Source organism: Impatiens glandulifera, unplaced genomic scaffold (assembly GCF_907164915.1).
Source record: "Impatiens glandulifera unplaced genomic scaffold, dImpGla2.1, whole genome shotgun sequence".
Classification (NCBI taxonomy): domain Eukaryota; kingdom Viridiplantae; phylum Streptophyta; class Magnoliopsida; order Ericales; family Balsaminaceae; genus Impatiens; species Impatiens glandulifera.
This window is the reverse complement of record NW_025919459.1, coordinates 203191-223414: the sequence shown is the minus strand read 5'-3', so window position 1 is coordinate 223414 and position 20224 is coordinate 203191. Positions and strand designations below refer to the sequence as shown.

General features: G+C 33.2%; 1 protein-coding gene across 1 annotated transcript; it reads right to left on the bottom strand.

Moving 5' to 3' along the window:
* Positions 1–15578: 15578 nt before the first annotated feature.
* Positions 15579–17459, bottom strand: LOC124918020 (myb-related protein 306-like). The gene is made up of 3 exons (XM_047458288.1): positions 17297–17459; positions 17088–17217; positions 15579–16475 (listed from the first exon to the last, which is right to left on the bottom strand). The coding sequence occupies exons 1-3, from the start codon at positions 17436–17438 to the stop codon at positions 15686–15688; spliced, it is 1062 nt and encodes a 353-aa protein (XP_047314244.1). The 5' UTR covers positions 17439–17459; the 3' UTR covers positions 15579–15685.
* Positions 17460–20224: the final 2765 nt, after the last annotated feature.

The window sequence follows — 20224 nt, the reverse complement described above, 5'->3', positions numbered from 1 at the left end:
TCCCCCAACTCTCCCCCTCCCTCGAAGACGACCGATCCAGCCCTCCCTCTCCCCGACGACGAAAAGCTCCCGAAACATCGACGACGATCCAAACCCACGTAACCCTTCCTCTCCCCCGACCCCCGACGAGCCCCCGACAAGAAGCAGAACGATTATCCATTGATATCCATTGAAGGTGAGTTTATGTTTAGGGTTTATTGTTTAGGTTTAGGTTTATTGGCTGACTGAATCGTTTTGGGTTTAAAATGCATCTGTCGAAAGCTGTTGCAGGTTGTCGTAGGCGAATGCGCATCTGTCGCAGACGAATGTGCATCTGTCGTCTGCGACAGATGCGCATCTGTCGCAGGCGAATGCGCATCTATCGCAGGCGAATGCGCATTTATCGTCTGCGACAGATGCGCATCTGTCGCAGGCGAATGCGGCATCTGTTTCACCCTTTCCCATTTTGCTGAGTCTAGTACACTATAGTAATAGTAGTAGTAGTATCCTTAGAGATAAACTTGAATGTCAGTACTACTTTGGACTTACTTAAATACCTCTTCTATGAGGGTATCGTCATTCTCATCTATAACTATTCCACTTACTGTTATTTTTTTGTTTTGTTTTGTTCTTAATCATGCAGGATATATAAGGATTGTTGCTTACTATTGTGTGTGTTTCATAATAATAAACTTATGCAATGTTCTGAATTTCATCAATCTCTTGTTGTTTTGTTCCAGGGACCAGAGAACTCTTCTTATTGGTGAACTTAGCAGTGTTGCTGATGTTTCACTTTGCACTGCATATTAATTGAGCTGATGACAGATGTCTAGATGATCGGTTCTTGATGATGAACTAGTTGGGAATTCCAGGAATTGTGATAATATACTAGTATCGCATTATATATGTGTTATACAATGTCCCCAAGATAGAATTTTCAAGATTCTATGTAATAAACAGTTCACTCTTTTCTATATATGTCATGGATCATCTCTTTTATTTATATATTTCTGAAACAATTGCACTGATGTTGATGTGTAAATAGTTTTTTTTTAAAAAGGTCAACTTCTCATTGAAAATAAAACGCAATATGCGTTTAGTGAATTACAAATGAGAAATAGAGGTAGAAGAGAAACAAAAATAGAAGAAGAAGAAGAAAAAGAATAAGGTTCAAAAAAAATCCCAAGTACAAATTCTTTTTTACGAATAGAAACAAAAGAATGTTAATGGGTAAATAGTAAAAACTCACTATTTGAGCTATAGTATGTTATTGTGTTCAATAAATAACACTATTTGTTATTGTGTCGCAGGCGAATGCGCATCTGTCGCAGACGACAGATGCGCATTCGTCTGCGACAGATGCGCATTCGCCTGCGACAGATGCGCATTCGCCTGCGACAGATGCGCATTCGCCTGCGACAGATGCGCATTCGTCTGCGACAGCCTTCGACAACCTGCAACCGCCTTCGACAGATCCATTTCAAACACAAAACGATTCAGTCAGCCCAAAACCTAAACCTAAACATAAACCTAAACACTAAGATGCGCATCGTGGTCAGAGGAGAGGTGGTGTTTGGGGGAGGATCGTGGTCGTCGTCGTCGGGTGTTTGGAAGAGGAAGAAACTGGGGTTCTTGCCTTGGATGGATCGTCGGGGGGGTTTGGGGAAGAAGAAGAAACTGAAGGAAATATGAAAAGAGGAGAGAGGGAAGGGGAAAAAGAGACAAAATATCACTTTTTTTTATTTTTTTTATTTGAGGGTAAAGGAGTCTTTTGCCATAGGCAAAAGGTTATATTTGATAAAATTAATTTTCCTATGCTAAGTTTAAAAATAATCCTCTTATGAGGGTTATTTCGTCAAATTTCCCAAATATATTGCATCGGTTGGAAAGTGCTGAATATATAGAGATTTAAAATCACCAAATAGGTTGTTGAACAAAATGTAAAAAAAAAAAGGAAGATTAATGAGAATTTTGAGTTTTTTTACATTGATTGAAAACCCAGAATTTGAAACAAATGTTGTTAAACATGTTAATTTTTTTATTTATTTTCAAATATATAATTTAAATATTATTTTAGATGTAATAATATTATGAAATATATCTTAATTATATATATATATATATATATATATATATATATATTAGTAAATTTAATAATTTAATTGAGTTTTTAATAAGGTCAACTATCTTTATTTGAGTTTGGACTAGAATATATTGATATATTTATTTAAAATCATTTTTTTTTGTCAAGTTTCTTGTACTAATATTAATTATTTTAATAAGGAATTATTTTTTATTAAATTAAAGAAATACACATGTAACATTAATTTACAAAATAATAAGAAATAGCGTCTAAAGTCAAATGAACTAAATAAAATTTTAAATGTTAAATAATACAAATTTACATGTATAACAATCATTATTATTATTATTATTATTATTAAGATGATACTTAAAAGATTCCACTTTTCTTATGATTATTCCAATCTCTTTTAAAGTTCAGAAAATTATATGAATAATTAAAAACATAGAAGTGAGCTGTGGCTTATAAATAGGAAGAATGTCATGTTTTTCATAATCTAATAAGACTGTTTTCAAATGTATGATCCACGAGCGCGATCTCGCCTCCGTGTCTCCTAGTATGACTAAGATGACCTTCTCGTTGTTCAGTTTAATATGTTGATGCATCTGATTCAATAAATGTCATGTAATATTGCAATGGTCTTTGAGATGTATAAGTCTATTCTAGATTTGATATTTGGGTCGACGTACTTCTGCATATGCTTAGGATTTGCTCTTTGTGTCTGGTTCGATCGTTTAACAGCTCTATAAGCACTAAAAATCTATCTACCCAATTTATAAATTTAAAAATAATTATTTTAATTATTTTTAAATGAATAAAATTAAAATAATTTAAACCAAAGGCCAAAGTCTAATTAAATAATTAATTAGATTAATTATTGTGTTAAAATCTAATTAATTAAGAGTAATGGCCCAAGAAAATAAATAAAATAATTTAGGATAAATTTTTATTCATTTTATCTCAAATTAATTTTAGAAAAGTCGAAGGATTAAAATAAATAATTTAGGATAAAATGTAGTACCCATTTTATCCCATTTTTTTTATTTAAACCAAAATGATGCAAAAAATAAAATAAATAGAAAAAATATTTGTCATATTTATTTTAAATATTTGGTGTATTTTAAAGATATAAAAATAAAGGCAAAAGAGTAAAAGAAAAAACCAATATCAAATAAACCTTTAAGGTTTTAAAATAAAATTTAAATTAGTAATCTAGTTTAGCCGAAACCCAAAGGATTCGGTGCAGTAAGAATTACAACCATCAAATAGGCGTTGGATTTTCATCCAACGCCCTAGCGCTGCCCACTACAAAGGAAAGAGCGCGCGCCCGCGAAGTAACGTATCAGTTAATGCCATGTTAGCTGAAACACAACAGAGAGCTTAGAACATGGAAGGAACGCTAACGGACTGCTTCGCATTCGCGTTTTTGCCCGAAACAACGTTGTTTTGCTTGTGGCTTTCGTCTTCATTGCGATCGCCGGACGGATAAGAACAACAACTATCTTTGATTTTTTAAAGGTGGAACTCTGCTATTTCTCAACCATTTTGGATGATTCGAAAGCTAGAAAGATCACCCTACTTCGGTGATCATTCCCCTATATCTAGGTGCATCATTGAAGCCTATCCTAACAATTGGCCAGAAGAACAGTCAAAATAGCATTATGTCTATTTGACTAATTAAAGCCACTTGGCTCCCTCAATTGACTTACTTCTGGAGGCTATTTATAGTCTCCCTTGATAATTCCGAAGTCAAGAGAACACATTTCAAGCCTCAAATCAGAATTTACAGGAAATTATCTATTGAAGCCCATAGCTTCTAGATTTATCAAAATATATACCACACCTTAAAGACTGGATCTAGGTATCATCAGAAGCTTCCTTAGGTCAAAGGAGTGTTCTCCAACACTTGGTAAACTTCCAATCATCCTTTAATTCATACTTACATTTTGAAATTAAAATTTTTATATTTCAGTTTTCATAATCTTGTATGATGTCTGGTTCTTGAATTTCTTGATTGAAAATCGATCTAAAGATCATTTACAAGATTTATGTGAAAGTTAGGCTCGATTAATCGATCTAAAACAAAAAACCCAAATTTGAATTTGGAAAATTGAAAACGAATTTTTTATTCTTAGACTAATCTTTAAGAATAGTAGCTCAAAAAGCTTCCTAGCATGTTTTTAATGTTGTTGGAAAACTATTTGGATCATGTTTAATCCATTCCGTTAATGTTGGATCAAAATCAAAATTTTCAAAATAATTCAAAATTTATAGTTCTTAAATTGGTCCAAATGAACAATCAATGTTCATATTTTTGGTACCAATCAATCATATGAAGTATAAGGAAGTTATTGGCAAACTCTTTACACTTTATTACAACCTAAAAACCAAAAACTCGATTTTTGGCATTCAAACTGTTTTGAATGAATCGAGCATCAGCCAGGTCGATTGATACCTTGAGATGATGTTCATAATGTTCCTAGGAGCTTTGTGAAACTATCCAAGCCCTTAGATCAAAGAATCCAAACAATTTTGATGTTCTTAAGGACTAACATGTCCGACGAAGACCGAGAAATTCCTACAAGGACTGAGAGGTCCACCGAGGTTTTCCAACTAGCATAGAGAGGTCTGACAGATGTTTTTTACATATGACAGATAATCGAACCAAGGACTAAGAAGTCTCGCACCCAATCGAGAACTCCTGAACCCAGACCGATGACTTTCACCTAGGACCGAAGCGTCCGACCGAGAATTCTAGCCAAGGACCAAGAGGCCTTCGCACCCCAACCGAGAATCCTAAACTAGGAGCGATGGATACCTGACTTAGGACCGTGGGATTTTTAGCTCAATCGACGAAAATGAACCCAGGAACGAGGACACCAGTCCTAAGGTCTATTTGGTTCCAATTTTAAAATTCCGAAATTATTTTTATAATTTTGGAACCTTAAATCATTTTCTAAAAATGCCAAAAATTAGAAAATTATTTCAAAATATTTTTGGGATATTTTCACAAAAAATATTTTGATAAAAGCTTATTTAAGATTTACTTTTAAACCCAAATGCCTTTAAATATTGATGTTCGTAAGGTATTTTCCTCCCTATTAAACGTCATCAGCAATAGTTACCAACATTTACATATTGTTGTTACAATTTTTAAATATACACAAACATGTGCATGTCTAGGGTTGGAAAAATAATTGGTTAAATAAAACGTTATACAACCGATTTTCAAAAGCTAATACTTTATAAAGTAGAGACCGTTTTTAAAACGGGTACGGAAGATGAAGCACAAAAGTCTTTTTTCGAGTATAACCAAACTTCGAACTAAAACGAAACTCAAGTGAAAAATACGTGGATATACGTACACATTTTATTGATTTTTAAAATCAATTGGAGACTTTGTTTTAAATAAATAATATTTTTAATTAATTTAAACACAAATTTTAAAAAATGAAATTTTAATTTGATTATAACAAATCTAAAGATTATTTAAACTTAAATCCAAATTAATTATTTTCATAATTAATTATTTTCAAAATTAATTCAAAAAGTTGTCAAGAATTATTTAAAATGATGTTTTATTTTAAAAAGATTCCCGATACGTAAACCGAGGTTGAATTTTTTGAACCACAAGTTTTTCTGGAACCAAGGGTTTTCTGGGGTTAGAAGCTATTTCTAAGAAACCTAAAGAAGATTGTTGATGGACGGCAAAAAAAAGGATTTGACTTTGCTCATGCTCCGTAGATGCAAAACCCGCTGCTATTGAATTAAGAACCGCTTTTATGGAAAAATTAAGAAGTCAATTCAATGGAGTTATTGAGATTTGCTGAATATATTAACCAAACAGGTGCCAAAAAATAAATTTGATTGAAGAAGACTAGGCATAAGTGGTTTCTTTTATAGAGGGTTTATCGGGTATAACTAATAGAAATTGATCTAGACGATGAAAGGCGTTGAGTGTCCCCTTTATTTTATAGCCCGGGCCTAGTAGCACGCTTGTAAAAGATTGATTTGAAAGTAGACAGATGTTCCCTCTATTTTCTTTGAGAAATCGAGTTAGCTGGGCTGCCAGAAGCAAGTAAGACGAGGGCGCTCTACTTCTCATTTACAACATCGACATATGTTGGATGCTTGAAGGCCCCGTTAGAGAGGAAGCTCAACTATAAAATGTTCAGTTCTTCAAGACGCTTGAACAAAGACAAGATAATCCGAGGGGAGCCCACGATGGAAAAAAAGTTTGATATCTAAAAGTTCCAAGAAGTGTTCTCTAAAAAACTAGGCTGGTTCTTTTGCTCGTTAGTAGGGAAAGGTTAGGACCGTCAAACCATGAGAATTGGTTTCTCCCGAAGCATCATAATAGTTTTTGGGGTAAAAGTTCATAGGTGAAGAGCCATTGGGATCTAGAGAATAAAAAAAAACTTTAAGGTTGGTCTAAACTAACATGGGTCTCTAGCATTCTTAGATTTGAGAATATAAACTCACCTTGACCATCTTGGGATCTAAACATCCATTGTTTGCCGGAGGTATAACTCTAAGTCTTATTAATATTTAGAGTAGTGACCGTAAAACACTAACAATTTAAATAAATTTAAAGTAGGATTTTCTACTACATAGGCTACGTGTCCTTTGGACCCTTCGTCCGCTAAAAAGTCAAGGATCTTCAAGACGCTCAAGCTTAGTTTATTCAATCATTTAAGGAGAATGAGGATCGAGTTATATTAAGTCACTAAGAGAAAAAGTCCTCCGACCTGACTAGGAGAGAACACACGGTGAAGTCAAGCCCTGACTTGTGGTGTTGCTAGGTTCGACCAAACCAAGCTAGATAGCCCCTCCAGAATGTTGATAAATTGGATAATTTCCCTACTACGCCCTTCAAAGCTTGCTTGCAAATAACTCATTCTCGTACTAATTTAGACTAAATAACATATTGTTGCTCCCTAGCCTAGTATTTCTACCCAAGACCTCGGTGGAACCGGTGAACCATGTGAGCTAGTTAAATGTGTGGCGTTCATTTCTTCCCGACCATGTTAGGCTAAATCTAGGTCCTTTTCAAACAGAAGGAGGAGGGAGGACTAGAGATTTGTGACATAAATACCCATTACTCTGACTTCAAAATGGGGTTCTGTGGGCCGGAAGCAATAATAATTGTTTGTGAGCATGAAATGAATCAGGAGTCCTATCTCATCCCTTCGCCCATCTTGGGAAAGATTCATGGCACATTTATCTCACTTCCTCGCTCATAAGGTTCGCGGTTGGAAGGGGAAGGGGAGGCCATGATAAATCCTTCTACGTGTCCTTGATCGCGAGAGGAGCACCTTGTTATTATGAAAATGCTACTTGTTATTTGTCAGGATATCTTTTTTGTCTCTCATGGTGATTTGGCTTGTAATAACCTAAGTATATCTAGGAGTTATTAAGGGAGTGTTGAAGAAAAAAGGTTGACAAAAGCATTTGAAAGGGAAGGACCTAAATGAATATCAACAAAGAACATATTGCAATCGAACTTATATGCTTCGATTGGAACTAGAAGTGGAAGAATAGACCCGACTAACTTGATTTCCTAAAGAAAAGAGAGTACCCGTAAGATCCTTTGCATAGAGGAGTCTTAATCTTTATATCGATGATAATAGGACATTTTATTACAATCCAATTACTAGGAAAACCTATATATTATCATGTATCCAAAAGTAGGTTGCCCCCTCTCTTTTCTATAGTTCACGGGGTAGTCAAAACTCTTGGACGATATCTCATCTCCGTCTATTAAAAATTGGAGGTCCAAATCGAGAATCAAAGGTCGACGTCGATTCACCGAAAGTGGCTAATTTGGCCGTATCAGGGACTTGGGCCAATTTAATCAATCAATATGTTCACAAATCCATCTTTGTTTATGCTCACCTCAAGTCCAAAAAGAATAAAGAGTAAGGGAGGAGTTGACAAATGAATCCAAAGAAATCTAGAAGAGCCAAGTTGAGCTCAAATCAATCGTGTTCGTGAATTGAGCCAAAGACGCTAGGTTCAGAAGGCGATGGTTTCATATGGCTGTAACCTCTGAAAAATCCTTTAGTATTGGTTTTACGAAAAAACTCGAGGTTTGAGAATTTCAACATTGGTTTGCATGTTAGGATTTTTTTAAAATACAACATTATTTTAAAATATTTTTAAATGATCCCTGACAACATTTAAAATTAATTAAAAATAATTAATTTGGGGTTTCATTTTTAAGTAATCCGGAGATTTGCGGTAATCAAATCACAATTTGATTTTTTAGAAATCCTTTAGTTTAAATTAATTAAACATATATAATTTAAAAGATTATTTATTATTTAAATAGAGTCAGCCATTGATTTTTTTTTAAATCAGTAAAAGTTGGCATACGTGTACAAACATATTAGCTAGAGTTTTCTTTTAATTCGTAGTTTGGTGGTACTAGGGAAAGGCTTCGCGCTTCATCCTCCGTACATGTTTTAAAAACGGTCTCTACTTATAAAGTTGACTTTTGAAAAATCGGTTGTATAACGTTTGAGTTTAACCAATTATTCTTTTAGTTATATTCATGTTTATAGGTTTTAGCGTTATTTAAAATATTGAAACAACAATATTAAAATGTTGGTACATGCTGCTGATGAGAACTATGGAGTATTATATCTAAAGAACATCAATCATTTTTAAGGGTGTTAGGGTTTAGAAATAAACATCAAACGAGTCGTAGTCGAAATATTTTTTGTAGAAATATCCCAAAAATATTTTGAATAATTTTCTAATTTTTTGGTGTGTTTAGAAAATGGTTTAGGGTTCCAAATTACAAAAATAATTTTGGGTTTTCATTCCTATTCTTTTTTCTCAAAAGATGGTTTAGACTAAACATAAATTCAAATAGAATGGAAGAGAAGGGGAACCACAAAGGCCTTAGACCGGAGTCCTAAGCTATGGGTCCATTTTTATCGACTGAGGTCTAAAAACCCTTTGTCTGAGTGTATAAACCCCATAGTCTTGGGTTAGCTCTAGACAATGTCCCTCAGTTTCGAGTTTAGGAATTCTCGATCCTAGGTTATGGAATTCTCGATCTTAAGGCCGGACCTCGCGGTCATAGGTTGGACCTCTCGGTCCTAGATATAAAAACCCATGGTTGGACCTCTCGGTCCTATTAAAATTCTCGGTCCTAGGTCTTGGTCCGGACCGATGATTATCGGTCGGACCTCTCGGTCCTAGGTGTAGGTCTCTCGGTCCTCAAGCACACAAAATTGGAGATTTTATATTTTTGATTTAAGCTTATATTTTTTTATCTAAAGGTTTGGGTAGCTTCACAAATCTCTCAGAAACATGTTGATTATCATCTCAAGATCAATCAACATAGATAATGATTAAATCGTTCAAAACAAATTGTGATCAAAATTGGATATTTGATTTTAAAATTGTTTTTGAGGAGAAATGAGTTATCCAATATATTTCTTATATCTCATATACTTGATTGATACCAAAACAACTAGAGACTCGTGACATAAATACCCATTACTCTGACTTCAAAATGGGTTCTGTGGGCCGGAAGCAATATTAATTGTTTGTGAGCAGGAAATGAATCAGGTGTCCTATCTCATTCCTTCGCCCATCTTGGGAAAGATTCATGACATATTTATCTCACTTTCTCACTCATAAGGTTCGCGGTTGGAAGGGGAAGGGGAGACCATGATAAATCCTTCCACGTGTCCTTGATCTGGTGCCTACGACATTCAATGGGAGTTGGCCCGTTTAAGGGCGAGAGGAGCACCTTGTTATTATGAAAATGCTAGTTATTACTTGTCAGGATATCTTTTTTGTCTCTCATGATGATTTGGCTTGTAATAACCTAAGTATATCTAGGAGTTATTAAGAGAGTGTTGAAGAAAAAAGGTTGACAAAAGCATTTGAGAGGGAAGGACCTAAATGAATATCAACAAAGAACATATTGCAATCGAACTTATATGCTTTGATTGGAACTGGAAGTGGAAGAATAGACCCGACTAACTTGATTTCTCAAAGAAAAGAGAGTACGTGTAAGATCCTTGGCGGAGAGGAGTCTGAATCTTTATATCGACGATAATAGGACATTTTATTACAATCTAATTACTAGGAAAACCTAGATATTATCATGTATCCAAAAGTAGGTTGCCCTCTCTCTTTTGTGTAGTTCACGGGTAGTCAAAACTCTTGGATGAAATCTCATCTCCGTCTATTAAAAATTGGAGGTCCAAATCGAGAATCAAAGGTCAACGTCGATTCACCGAAAGTGGCTAATTTGGCCGTATCAGGGAATTGGGCCAATTTAATCAATCAATATGTTCACAAATCCATCTTTGTTTATGCTCACCTCAAGTCCAAAAAGAATAAAGGAGTAAGGGAGGAGTTGACAAATGAATCCAAAGAAATCTAGGTTGAGCTCAAATCAATCGTGTTCGTGAATTGAGCCAAAGCCGCTAGGTTTAGAAGGCGATGGTTTCATATGGTTGTAACCTCCGAAAAAATCCTTTAGTATTGGTTTTACGGAAAAACTCTCGGTTTGAGAATTTCAATATCGGTTTGCATGTTAGGATTTTTTTTTAAAATACAACATTATTTTAAATGATTTTAAAATGATCCCTGACAACTTTTAAAATTAATTAAAAATAATTAATTTAGGGTTTCATTTTTAAGTAATCCGGAGATTTGCGGTAATCAAATCACAATTCGATTTTTTAGAATTCCTTTAGTTTAAATTAATTAAACATAATTAATTTAAAAGATTATTTATTTTTTAAATAGAGTCAGCAATTGATTTTTTTTAAATCAATAAAAGTTGGCGTACGTGTACAAACATATTAGCTAGAGTTTCTTTTAGTTCGTAGTTTGGTGGTACTAGGGAAAGGCTTCGCGTTTCATCCTCCGTACATGTTTTAAAAACGGTCTATACTTATAAAGTTGGCTTTTGAAAAATCGGTTGTATAACGTTTGAGTTTTAACTAATAATTCTTTTAGTTCTATTCATGTTTATATGCTTTAGCGTTATTTAAAATATTGAAACAACAATATTTAAATGTTGGTACATGCTGCTGATGAGAACTAGGGAGTATTATATCTGAAGAACATCAATCATTTTTAAGGGTGTTAGGGTTTAGAAATAAACATCAAACGAGTCTTAGTCGAAATATTTTTTGTGGAAATATCCCAAAATTATTTTGAATAATTTTCTAATTTTTTGGTGTTTTTAGAAAATGGTTTAGGGTTCCATATTGCAAAAATAATTTTGGGTTTTCATTCCTATTCTTTTTTCTCAAAAGTTGGTTTAGACTAAACATAAATTCAAATAGAATGGAAGAGAAGGGGAACCAAATAGGCCTTAGACAGGAGTCCTAAGCTATGGGTCCATTTTTATCGACCGAGGTCTAAAAACCCTTTGTCTGAGTGTATAAACCCCATAGTCTTGGGTTAGCTCTAGACAACGTCCCTCAATTTCGAGTTTAGGAATTCTCGATCCTAGGTTATGGAATTCTCGATCTTAAGGCCGGACCTCGCGGTCATAGGTTGGACCTCTCGGTCCTAGATATAAAAACCCATGGTTGGACCTCTCGGTCCTAGGTCTTGGTCCGGACCGATGAATGATTATCGGTCGGACCTCTCGGTCCTAGGTGTAGGTCTCTCGGTCCTCAAGCACACAAAATTGGAGATTTCATATTTTTGATTTAAGCTTATGTTTTTTTAATCTAAAGGTTTGGGTAGCTTCACAAATCTATCAGAAACATGTATCATGTCAAGATCAATCAACATAGATAATGATTAAATCGTTCAAAACAAATTGTGATCAAAATTGGATATTTGATTTTAAAATTGTTTTTGAGGAGAAATGAGTTATCCAATATCTTTCTTATATCTCATATACTTGATTGATACCAAAACAAGAACAATTGTTCGTTTTGACCAAATCAAGAACACAAAAATTTTAATTATTTAGAAAATTTTGATTTTGATCAAACATGGTCGGGATGGATCAAACATGATTCAAACAGTTGTCCAACATGATTACAATCATGTTGAGAAGCTTTATGTGCCGTGATTCAAGAGAATTAGCCCAAAAATAGCAAATATATTTTTTTAAAATTCAAATTTAAATTTGTTCTGTTTTAGGTTGATTCATTGTTTCTAACTTATTAAGAAAGTTTCTAACCTAGAGCGTTGGATGAGAACCCAACGCTGATCCAATGGGTGCGGTTCTGGCTGTAAGTTTTATTCCGGATCCCAGATACACTAGATCGCAAATTTATTTTAATTTTAAAACCTTAAGGGTTTGTTTGAAATTGATTTTTATTCACAATTTTGTCTTTAATTTAAATCTTTTTAAATACACAAAATATTAAATTAAATATGAAATATTTACTAATTTAATTTAATTTATTTTATTAAAATTATTTGTTTTAATACCTTATTTTTTATTAAAATTGTTTTAAGATAAAATAGTATAACATTTATCCCAAATATATATATATTTTTTAATTAATTAGACTTTAATTGTTTACCCTCCTCTTTCCAGGTCCAACCTCTTCGGTTAGAGTAGCATCTTAGAGCACGCCCATTTTAATTCCATGTTTAAAATCAAGATTCAATTGTCCTATCTTGAAATCTTTTGGGAACCAATATAGTGAAAAATTATCCTCCTCGATACATGCCTCTAGATCGATGAGAAAAAAGTGATAAGGATTTTTGTCATTTGATTTAGGAAAATAGTATTCTGTCATACGGTAAGTGATGTTTCCAGTGGTTGACAGGTAAGTAACGTGGTTCTTGCATTTCCACGAACGCGATCTCGCTCGTAGCCCTCGGTCACTAAGACGACCTCGTCTGCTCTCTAGGACACGACCAACCTTCCAAGTTATAGCATTTTAGTAGGGGAGTTGATAACATAGTAAACTCTTCCTCAATCAATTAATCCTGGTCAAAGTGTAAAAGATGATTCGGCGGGAGGAAAGAGTGTTTGAGGAGTTGGTAGTACTCGATTTGCAGGCTCACCGAAGAGTCATACAATAGAAGATGGCAAACCAAAAAGAGTCCGGCATTGGAAGGCCTCGCTACCCCAATTGGTTGTAAGGAACTAAAAATCTAAAAAAGTAAGGAAGCGGTAGATTATACTCCAGAAGTCGAGAAAGGCTGAAAAATATACACGTCTCAAGATAGAGGTTCCATGCATGGAGCGAGGAGGCTCCAAGCCATACCAATGGAAAAGCTGAGGCGATAGACAGTGAATCAACCCATCTAACTCAATTTCCCAGATTTTATTCGCCTCCCACCGATTTTCATGGTGTAAGCATTGTTCAACTTGCGCCCTTTCTATAGTTGTAGGGAGGCCTGAAGGCCACTTTCAAGCGAGTAACTGACTATTTACCTTTTGCTTTTATTGATTCTGAAAATATTGGGATCCTTACCTATTCTTACTATCTCATCTCTGTATCTCATTATTTCTCTTATCATCCAATTCAGAGGAAGAGCGACAACCAGATGAAATCGGTAACGACGAGGCTACCTTGAGGGTCTGCAAGAGAAGATTCATGAAGGCAAGTGTCTACCATTTTTGGAGTTTCCCTTAGTTTTAAAAAATTTTTGTTAGTATTTATACAGGCATCGAAAGACAGTAACAAATTGAATTAATAGATTTTCAATGCGTCTGAATTTAGTGTCTTTGTTTCACGAGAGTTGCTCAAATAGGAATAGTAGGGGACTGGTTGGACTATCATGAGGAGGGTAGTTCAGATAAGGATTAAGAAAGACTAAACTAAAGAAGAATGTCTAGGTGTTCCCAAAGATATACTTTTGGGTCAGGCCATCTCTTCCAGATCTAACATTGACGGGAAGCTTCCCACTATAACTAATATAGAAAGAGACTACACGTGGACCAACCAAAATAAGTTATACAACCTCAAAACGACCCTTTTTAATCAAGACATACTATCGGTTAAGTTCTTTTTTTTTCGCTTTTCCGGAACCGGTACAGAAATGAGTGCATTTTTTAGGCTGTTAAGTAAGACAATACCTCTAGCTCTGGAAAGTGAAAGTCTTTTTTTTTTTTTTTTTTTTTTTTTTTATGAAAAACGTAATAAGACAAGCAAAATGAGGAATTCGCTCGAGGAGGGGCTCTCTAATTATCATATCTCAAGAATTTATAAGTTTGGTATGACCAATTTACTCAACAAAGGATGCGATGAAAGAGTCACGATCCATCACATGGGTGAGAAGGGCGGACTCCTTCTTCAACACCTTCACATCATTCCCTTGCGTCCGTTTAGGCCCCGCTTAGGTCCTTCTCGATTCTCCTCGAATTGGAGGATCACTTCAGTTAGAGAGGCGGAGGAGGAAAACTGATAAAAGATCATTTCTTTCATTCTACGCTATTGGGAGGCAACAATGAGTTTCGTTTTAGTCTTGAGCTAGGGGAACCTGCACACTCAAGAGAAGTGTAATCATTTTAATGTACTTTAACTATTTACTTCCACAACTTTTCTAAGTCTACAAGGGAACTCTTAGTTAGGTCCCTGAGCACACAAACCTTCATAAGCCCCTGAGCACACAAACCTTCATAAGCTCCGGTTAGAACCCGGAAATGGAAGGGCAAACAACCATCATAGTTGATAGCAATCAGAGAACCTTTTATTTTTCGTTTGGCTCTTGGAATTCAATCCAGCAGTGGTTGTAACAGCTCGCAAAATTTGTTCCCTCCCCATATAGGTATTCGAATCACATCGTTATTCGATTAAAAAAATCTTCGTTTCGAGAACCGTTACAGGCCCGACGTATGAAGTAGGAGGAAATCGGTGTTGAGGGGGCTTTTTTTTGGTGGAACCAGAGGCTATTCTAAGATAAGTCTTTTTCTCGGCGTACTTCCCATTCCAAAATAAAAAATGGATTCTCTACAATGAGACTATCAGATACAGATCTATGTAGGGACTTGGCCTACCCCGAAATAAATAAAAATAAAATAAAATAATTTTTTATGGTAAAAATGTGACATCACCCCTAATTTTTTAAATTTTTTAATATAATTCACTGTTTATTTATATAATTATTAAAATGTAATTAAACATACATTTATCCACTCGTTTAATCTAATATCTTCTTATTTTTTAAGTCTATCCCAATTTTTTTCAAATCCACCCCAACTTTAAATTTTGGGTCCGTCCCTAGAGACTATGATACAAGGTAATCGAAGTCCCGGTTACCTTGCAGATCTCAATGACGCGGTGATGCCATAAGTTGTTTTGATATATGATTTTATCTTGTTTCTTTTTGCAAGTACTCACCTATTTCAGCTCCCTTATCTTTCTAATCAGCATTTTATGTTAGAGTGAATTCAAAAACGAGATTATATTATTCTTACAAGTTTATTAATATATATATATATATATATATATATATATATATATATATATATATATATATTTATTGGTCCAACTCACAGATAAAAAATTCTTAACCACATTAATATAAAAGTGCAAATGTATATATATATTATGGATAGAGCAATTTCCCTCTTATTATTAAACAAAACCTAAAAATTTGGTATACTTATTATAACTTAGAATTATTAAAAATCAAAGGCATTATTAATTAGTTCAAACACTTGTGTCTCTACTTAAAAGATTCAAACAAACCATGATTAGTCTCCCCAAAAGACATCTCCCCCATTAGAAGATCATGTCCGTCCGTTCCACCATCATGATGATGATCAAGAAACCATTTCTCCGTTGGAAGTAAAGACACTTGTTGATGACTGCGTTCTCCATCATAATTCGCAGCCGTCTGATCATGATCATGATCACGATCATCCCCATCACAACTCGAAGACGAATTAAACCTAGAATATGAATATGAATACGAATACTTATGATTAGATCCAAACCCAGCTTCTTGCTCCGATGGGTTTGACCATTTTCCATGGCTATTAACGGAGCTATGAGCAGTTGCATCGGAGCTTGTTTGTGATAAAGATGGTGGGTCGTTCTTGTTTTTCTTTTTCATCCAATTTGGGAGGAGTTTTGCTATGTTTTCGGCACTAGTTAAGTATGAACTGGCCAACGGCGGCGACGGCGACGACGACGGCGGAGGTGATGAGAGTAATATGATTGGTTCTTGTGTAGAGGATGATGGTTGATTATGAAGTGATAAAGCTTCACTTAGGGCTTGTTTGGCTTTGTGAATATCGGTTTGAAGTCTTCTTTCCCATCTACCCTTATTGGACATGTTTGGATAATGATTAGATCTTGGTGAGAGTGAGAGTATTGAGGTTTCTTGGTTTTGATTGTTTACATTATCATTCTCTTGAAGGATGTGTCCGAGTTTTTTCTTTAGATGGGTATTCCAGTAATTCTTGACATCATTGTCGGTTCTTTGTGGGAGATAAGAAGCTATTGCTGCCCACCTAAAAAAACAAAACCAAACAATCAAACAATTAATTTTATAACATGTTATGTTTTTTTTTGTTTTCAAAAAAGAATTTAGTATATGAAATGTTACATGAAACATCCAAATTTGATTTGACAAATTTTAATAGAAGTCATATTAGATGTATCATGAATATGTTATCAAAAGAAAAACCAGATATTCAAATCAAGATTCTCGAAAGAATTGAGGTCAACCTAAAGCTTTAAATCCTTTGAGGATGTATCAATGACATGGTTCGACTTTGATCTTTTTCCCGTCTTATTGTTTTTCATTTGATAAATTCATGACAAACCCTTGTCAATATTTCACTTTTTAAGTAGCATTATTCTAATTGAATGTGGATTAACGAAAAAGAGTACTCATGCTTTCAATGGAAAAAATGAAAAATGAATATTAAGATAGCACTATGATTAGTAAACCTATCATCTTATTGTTCTCTTAACCATATTTTCATATCAATTGTAACTTGTTTTAATTCACAAATACACGCGTCTCGGTCTCTTATTTGCGATGAAACAACAAAGAAGGTTCAAGAGCTAGGGTTAGGAGATCAATTATAAGAGTTTGATGATTAAGAATGAAATCATACCTATTACCAAGAAGTGCTTGAAGTTGAATGATGAATTTATCTTCTTGATGAGTGAAATTTCCCCTTTTGATCCCAGGACGAAGATAATTATTCCATCTAAGTCTACAACTCTTGCTACATCTAATTAACCCTAATGAAAGCATAAGAACACGATTAATTACGAATGAAGAAACATATTAAACAAAAGAAAGATGGAACATATATAGTACCAGAATTGGAAGGAACATCCCTCCAGTTTCTTGGACCATGTAGTTGGATATAAGAAACCAAGATGATGTCTTCCTCAGGGGTCCATGGCCCTTTCTTCACTGATCCCATTAATAATTTATCACAGCAAGGAGCTCTTCCCATACTTTCTTTCTTAATTTTCAGGCTCAAATATTGCTGAAATGATCTAATTAGTTTATAAGATTTCCATGCATACCTCTCTATATATATAATGTTGGGAGAAACTAATTAAATCACTTGCATCATAAAAGAAAAGAGTCAAAGCAGACAGCCAAGAGCATTAATTAAATCAATCTAACACCTTCAAAAAGTCAACTTGCATACTCGTGTGAGTGACAGAGATGGGTTTGTTTGATATTGGTTTTCTTTTTCTTTAGAAAATTGGTTATGATTTGGTTACTTTGTTTGATTGAAAAATGAATTATTTGAGATTTTTTTTATCAGTTAAATGGCTAAATTTCTTTTTAAGATATAGTGTGAAATACAAAAGAAAAATAACGTAAAAAATCCGACCTCAGAAGAGAAATACATCAACTGCATAGTGTTAGACGAGAATGGATAAGAGAACAAAGAATAGTGAGTCACAAAATTGAAAATATCGTAAAATAAATAAAATCGAGAGTAAAAAGAAAAGCTTATAAAGTTTATAACGAAATCGAGAGCAAAGATGAGATATTGTTTTATTTAAAGGGTTGTGTAATATTGTTTAGAGGTGTTATAATGATTTTATTGTATTTCTTGAATTTTTATAATATATTTGTGATAATAAAAATGTTCTGATTTAAGGTATTAAAGTAGTTCAAGGGTTAGAAATATTGTTAAAGTTTTTTAAATGGTTCATTTATTAATATAATATCATTTAAGCACACCAACCAAAAAGATAATATTAAAAAATAAAATTTAAAAAATCACTAAATATGAAATAAGAAAATAATACAAATATATTGCCCAATAAATCATCGAGCTCATAGGCCCTCGAGAAGAACGTTTAACTCCGAAATACTCCACCGACTTTTAAGAACAAATATAAAAAAACGTTAAATAGCGGGTTCTTCCTTAAATCTTGTATTATTTTGTTTACATGATTTTTTAATGTTAACTGATGATGTCTTTTTTTTTTATTGATGTTTTGTAATAACTTAACTTATAATAGTTTTGGTTTGTAGAGGTGTGATTTTCCATTCATGAATCAATGAAAATGAGTCTCAATTCATAATAAGATGGAGGAAGAAAACAAGTTAACTTTTTATCAAAACAAACCAGGCCTGAGGGCTAAGACAAGAAGGTGTGATGAAAAATTATATATTGCATTAAAGAGAGAAGTAAATGACATAAAATACCGCTATATAAATTACTTAAAAATCTAGTTGAAGAGTACTATAGTCGGTGGATTTACCTTCACAACTGATATCACTTCTCGAGCCCTGTTTGTTTTGGGTTATTTGACATTATTTTTAAATAACTCACCATCACATTTCACATCTATTTATTAATTACTAAAATATAAAAATATATTTTCTAAAAATGTTTTTTTTATTATATATTTATAATATTTAAATTTTTTATTCAAATAACCCACTTTCTTTTTTATAAAACAAAATTATTTTAAATAAGATTAATTATTAAATATTTGAGAGCCAGAAGATTTCATGATCTTGTTCTTTGGATGGCTAATCATTGCCGTATGTGTCAAAAAGATGTTAAATCGACAACTCACTTATTTTTGTATTGTCGAGTGATGACTAGTATTTGGAGTTTTTTGTAGAGTATTACTGCGATAGTGAGATTTATTGGGTGATGTCCGAGTTTTTAGGTAGTTGCTGAAAAGTTTGGATTGATGCAACTGATATAACAATGTTACATATTTGGGTTATCATCTCAATTATTCTTTGGTGGACTATCTAGTTGGAGAGAAATCGTCGAACATTCAATGATCGTAGTCGTTCGATGCGTATCATTCATAATACTATTGTTATGATGCTTTCTAAGATTTATTCAGGAAAGTCAATAGAGTCTATCGGTGAATTAATCGTTCTTCTCGAGAATTTACGAGCTCGATAACTTATTAAGCATCGTGTTTTTTTACTTTTAATTTTTTTTCATGTTTTTTAAGTTAAACAATTTTTATTTTTATTTTTAATATACATAAACTTTTTTTTAATTAATTTTTAATAGATCATTATATATTTGGAAATTTTACGGAAAAACCTAACTATTACAATTTTTTTTATCTTTAATCAAATCATTATATATAGTAAACAAATACCAAGATAAAAGTATTTAGTAATATATATCTAAAAAATCATTTTTTTCACAAATCATATCAAACTGAAGTTTATTTTAAAAAAAAAAACACTTTTTATCCCTAAAAACCAACATCAAACGAGCTTATGTTTCCTTAAAAATTGGGTCATTTACTTTGTTTGAAAAAGAAGTGCCTAAAATAATTAAAATTCCCCGTTTTATCTGCCACCAAATTTCATCAATGAAGCTTTCATCACTTCGAGCATATTATGGAATGGTTTGACCTCCATTTAAGAAGAACAATCTTATTCTTATTCTTATTATTATTATTATAATAAGTGATAAAAATAATTTAATGATATGTTTAACTTCAAAACAACCAAAATATTTACTAATCGGGTTATAAGTCGGTTATTTATAAATTTAAATTAACACGTAAATTTTACTTAATCAAAAACTAATATCGGACCATATATTATATCATATAGTAGGTCGAAAGGACAATTGTTTGATGAATATCCGATCCTATATATCTAATAATTAATATTAACGTGTTTTAAACTAATTTTAAAATAATAAAATAAATAAAAACATTAATATTATAACAATTTGTTTTATTAAGTCGCACATAAATTTAATCAAGTTAGTATTTGTAAAATTCATTC

Bases quoted from the DNA above. Each gene is read 5' to 3' on its own strand.
- LOC124918020 (XM_047458288.1), bottom strand. From the start codon at position 17,438: ATGGGAAGAGCTCCTTGCTGTGATAAATTATTAATGGGATCAGTGAAG. The intron at 17,218-17,296 runs GTACTATATATG...TGCTTTCATTAG, and splicing joins GGATGTTCCTTCCAATTCTG to GGTTAATTAGATGTAGCAAG. The intron at 16,476-17,087 runs GTATGATTTCAT...TTGTTTTTTTAG, and splicing joins CAAGCACTTCTTGGTAATAG to GTGGGCAGCAATAGCTTCTT.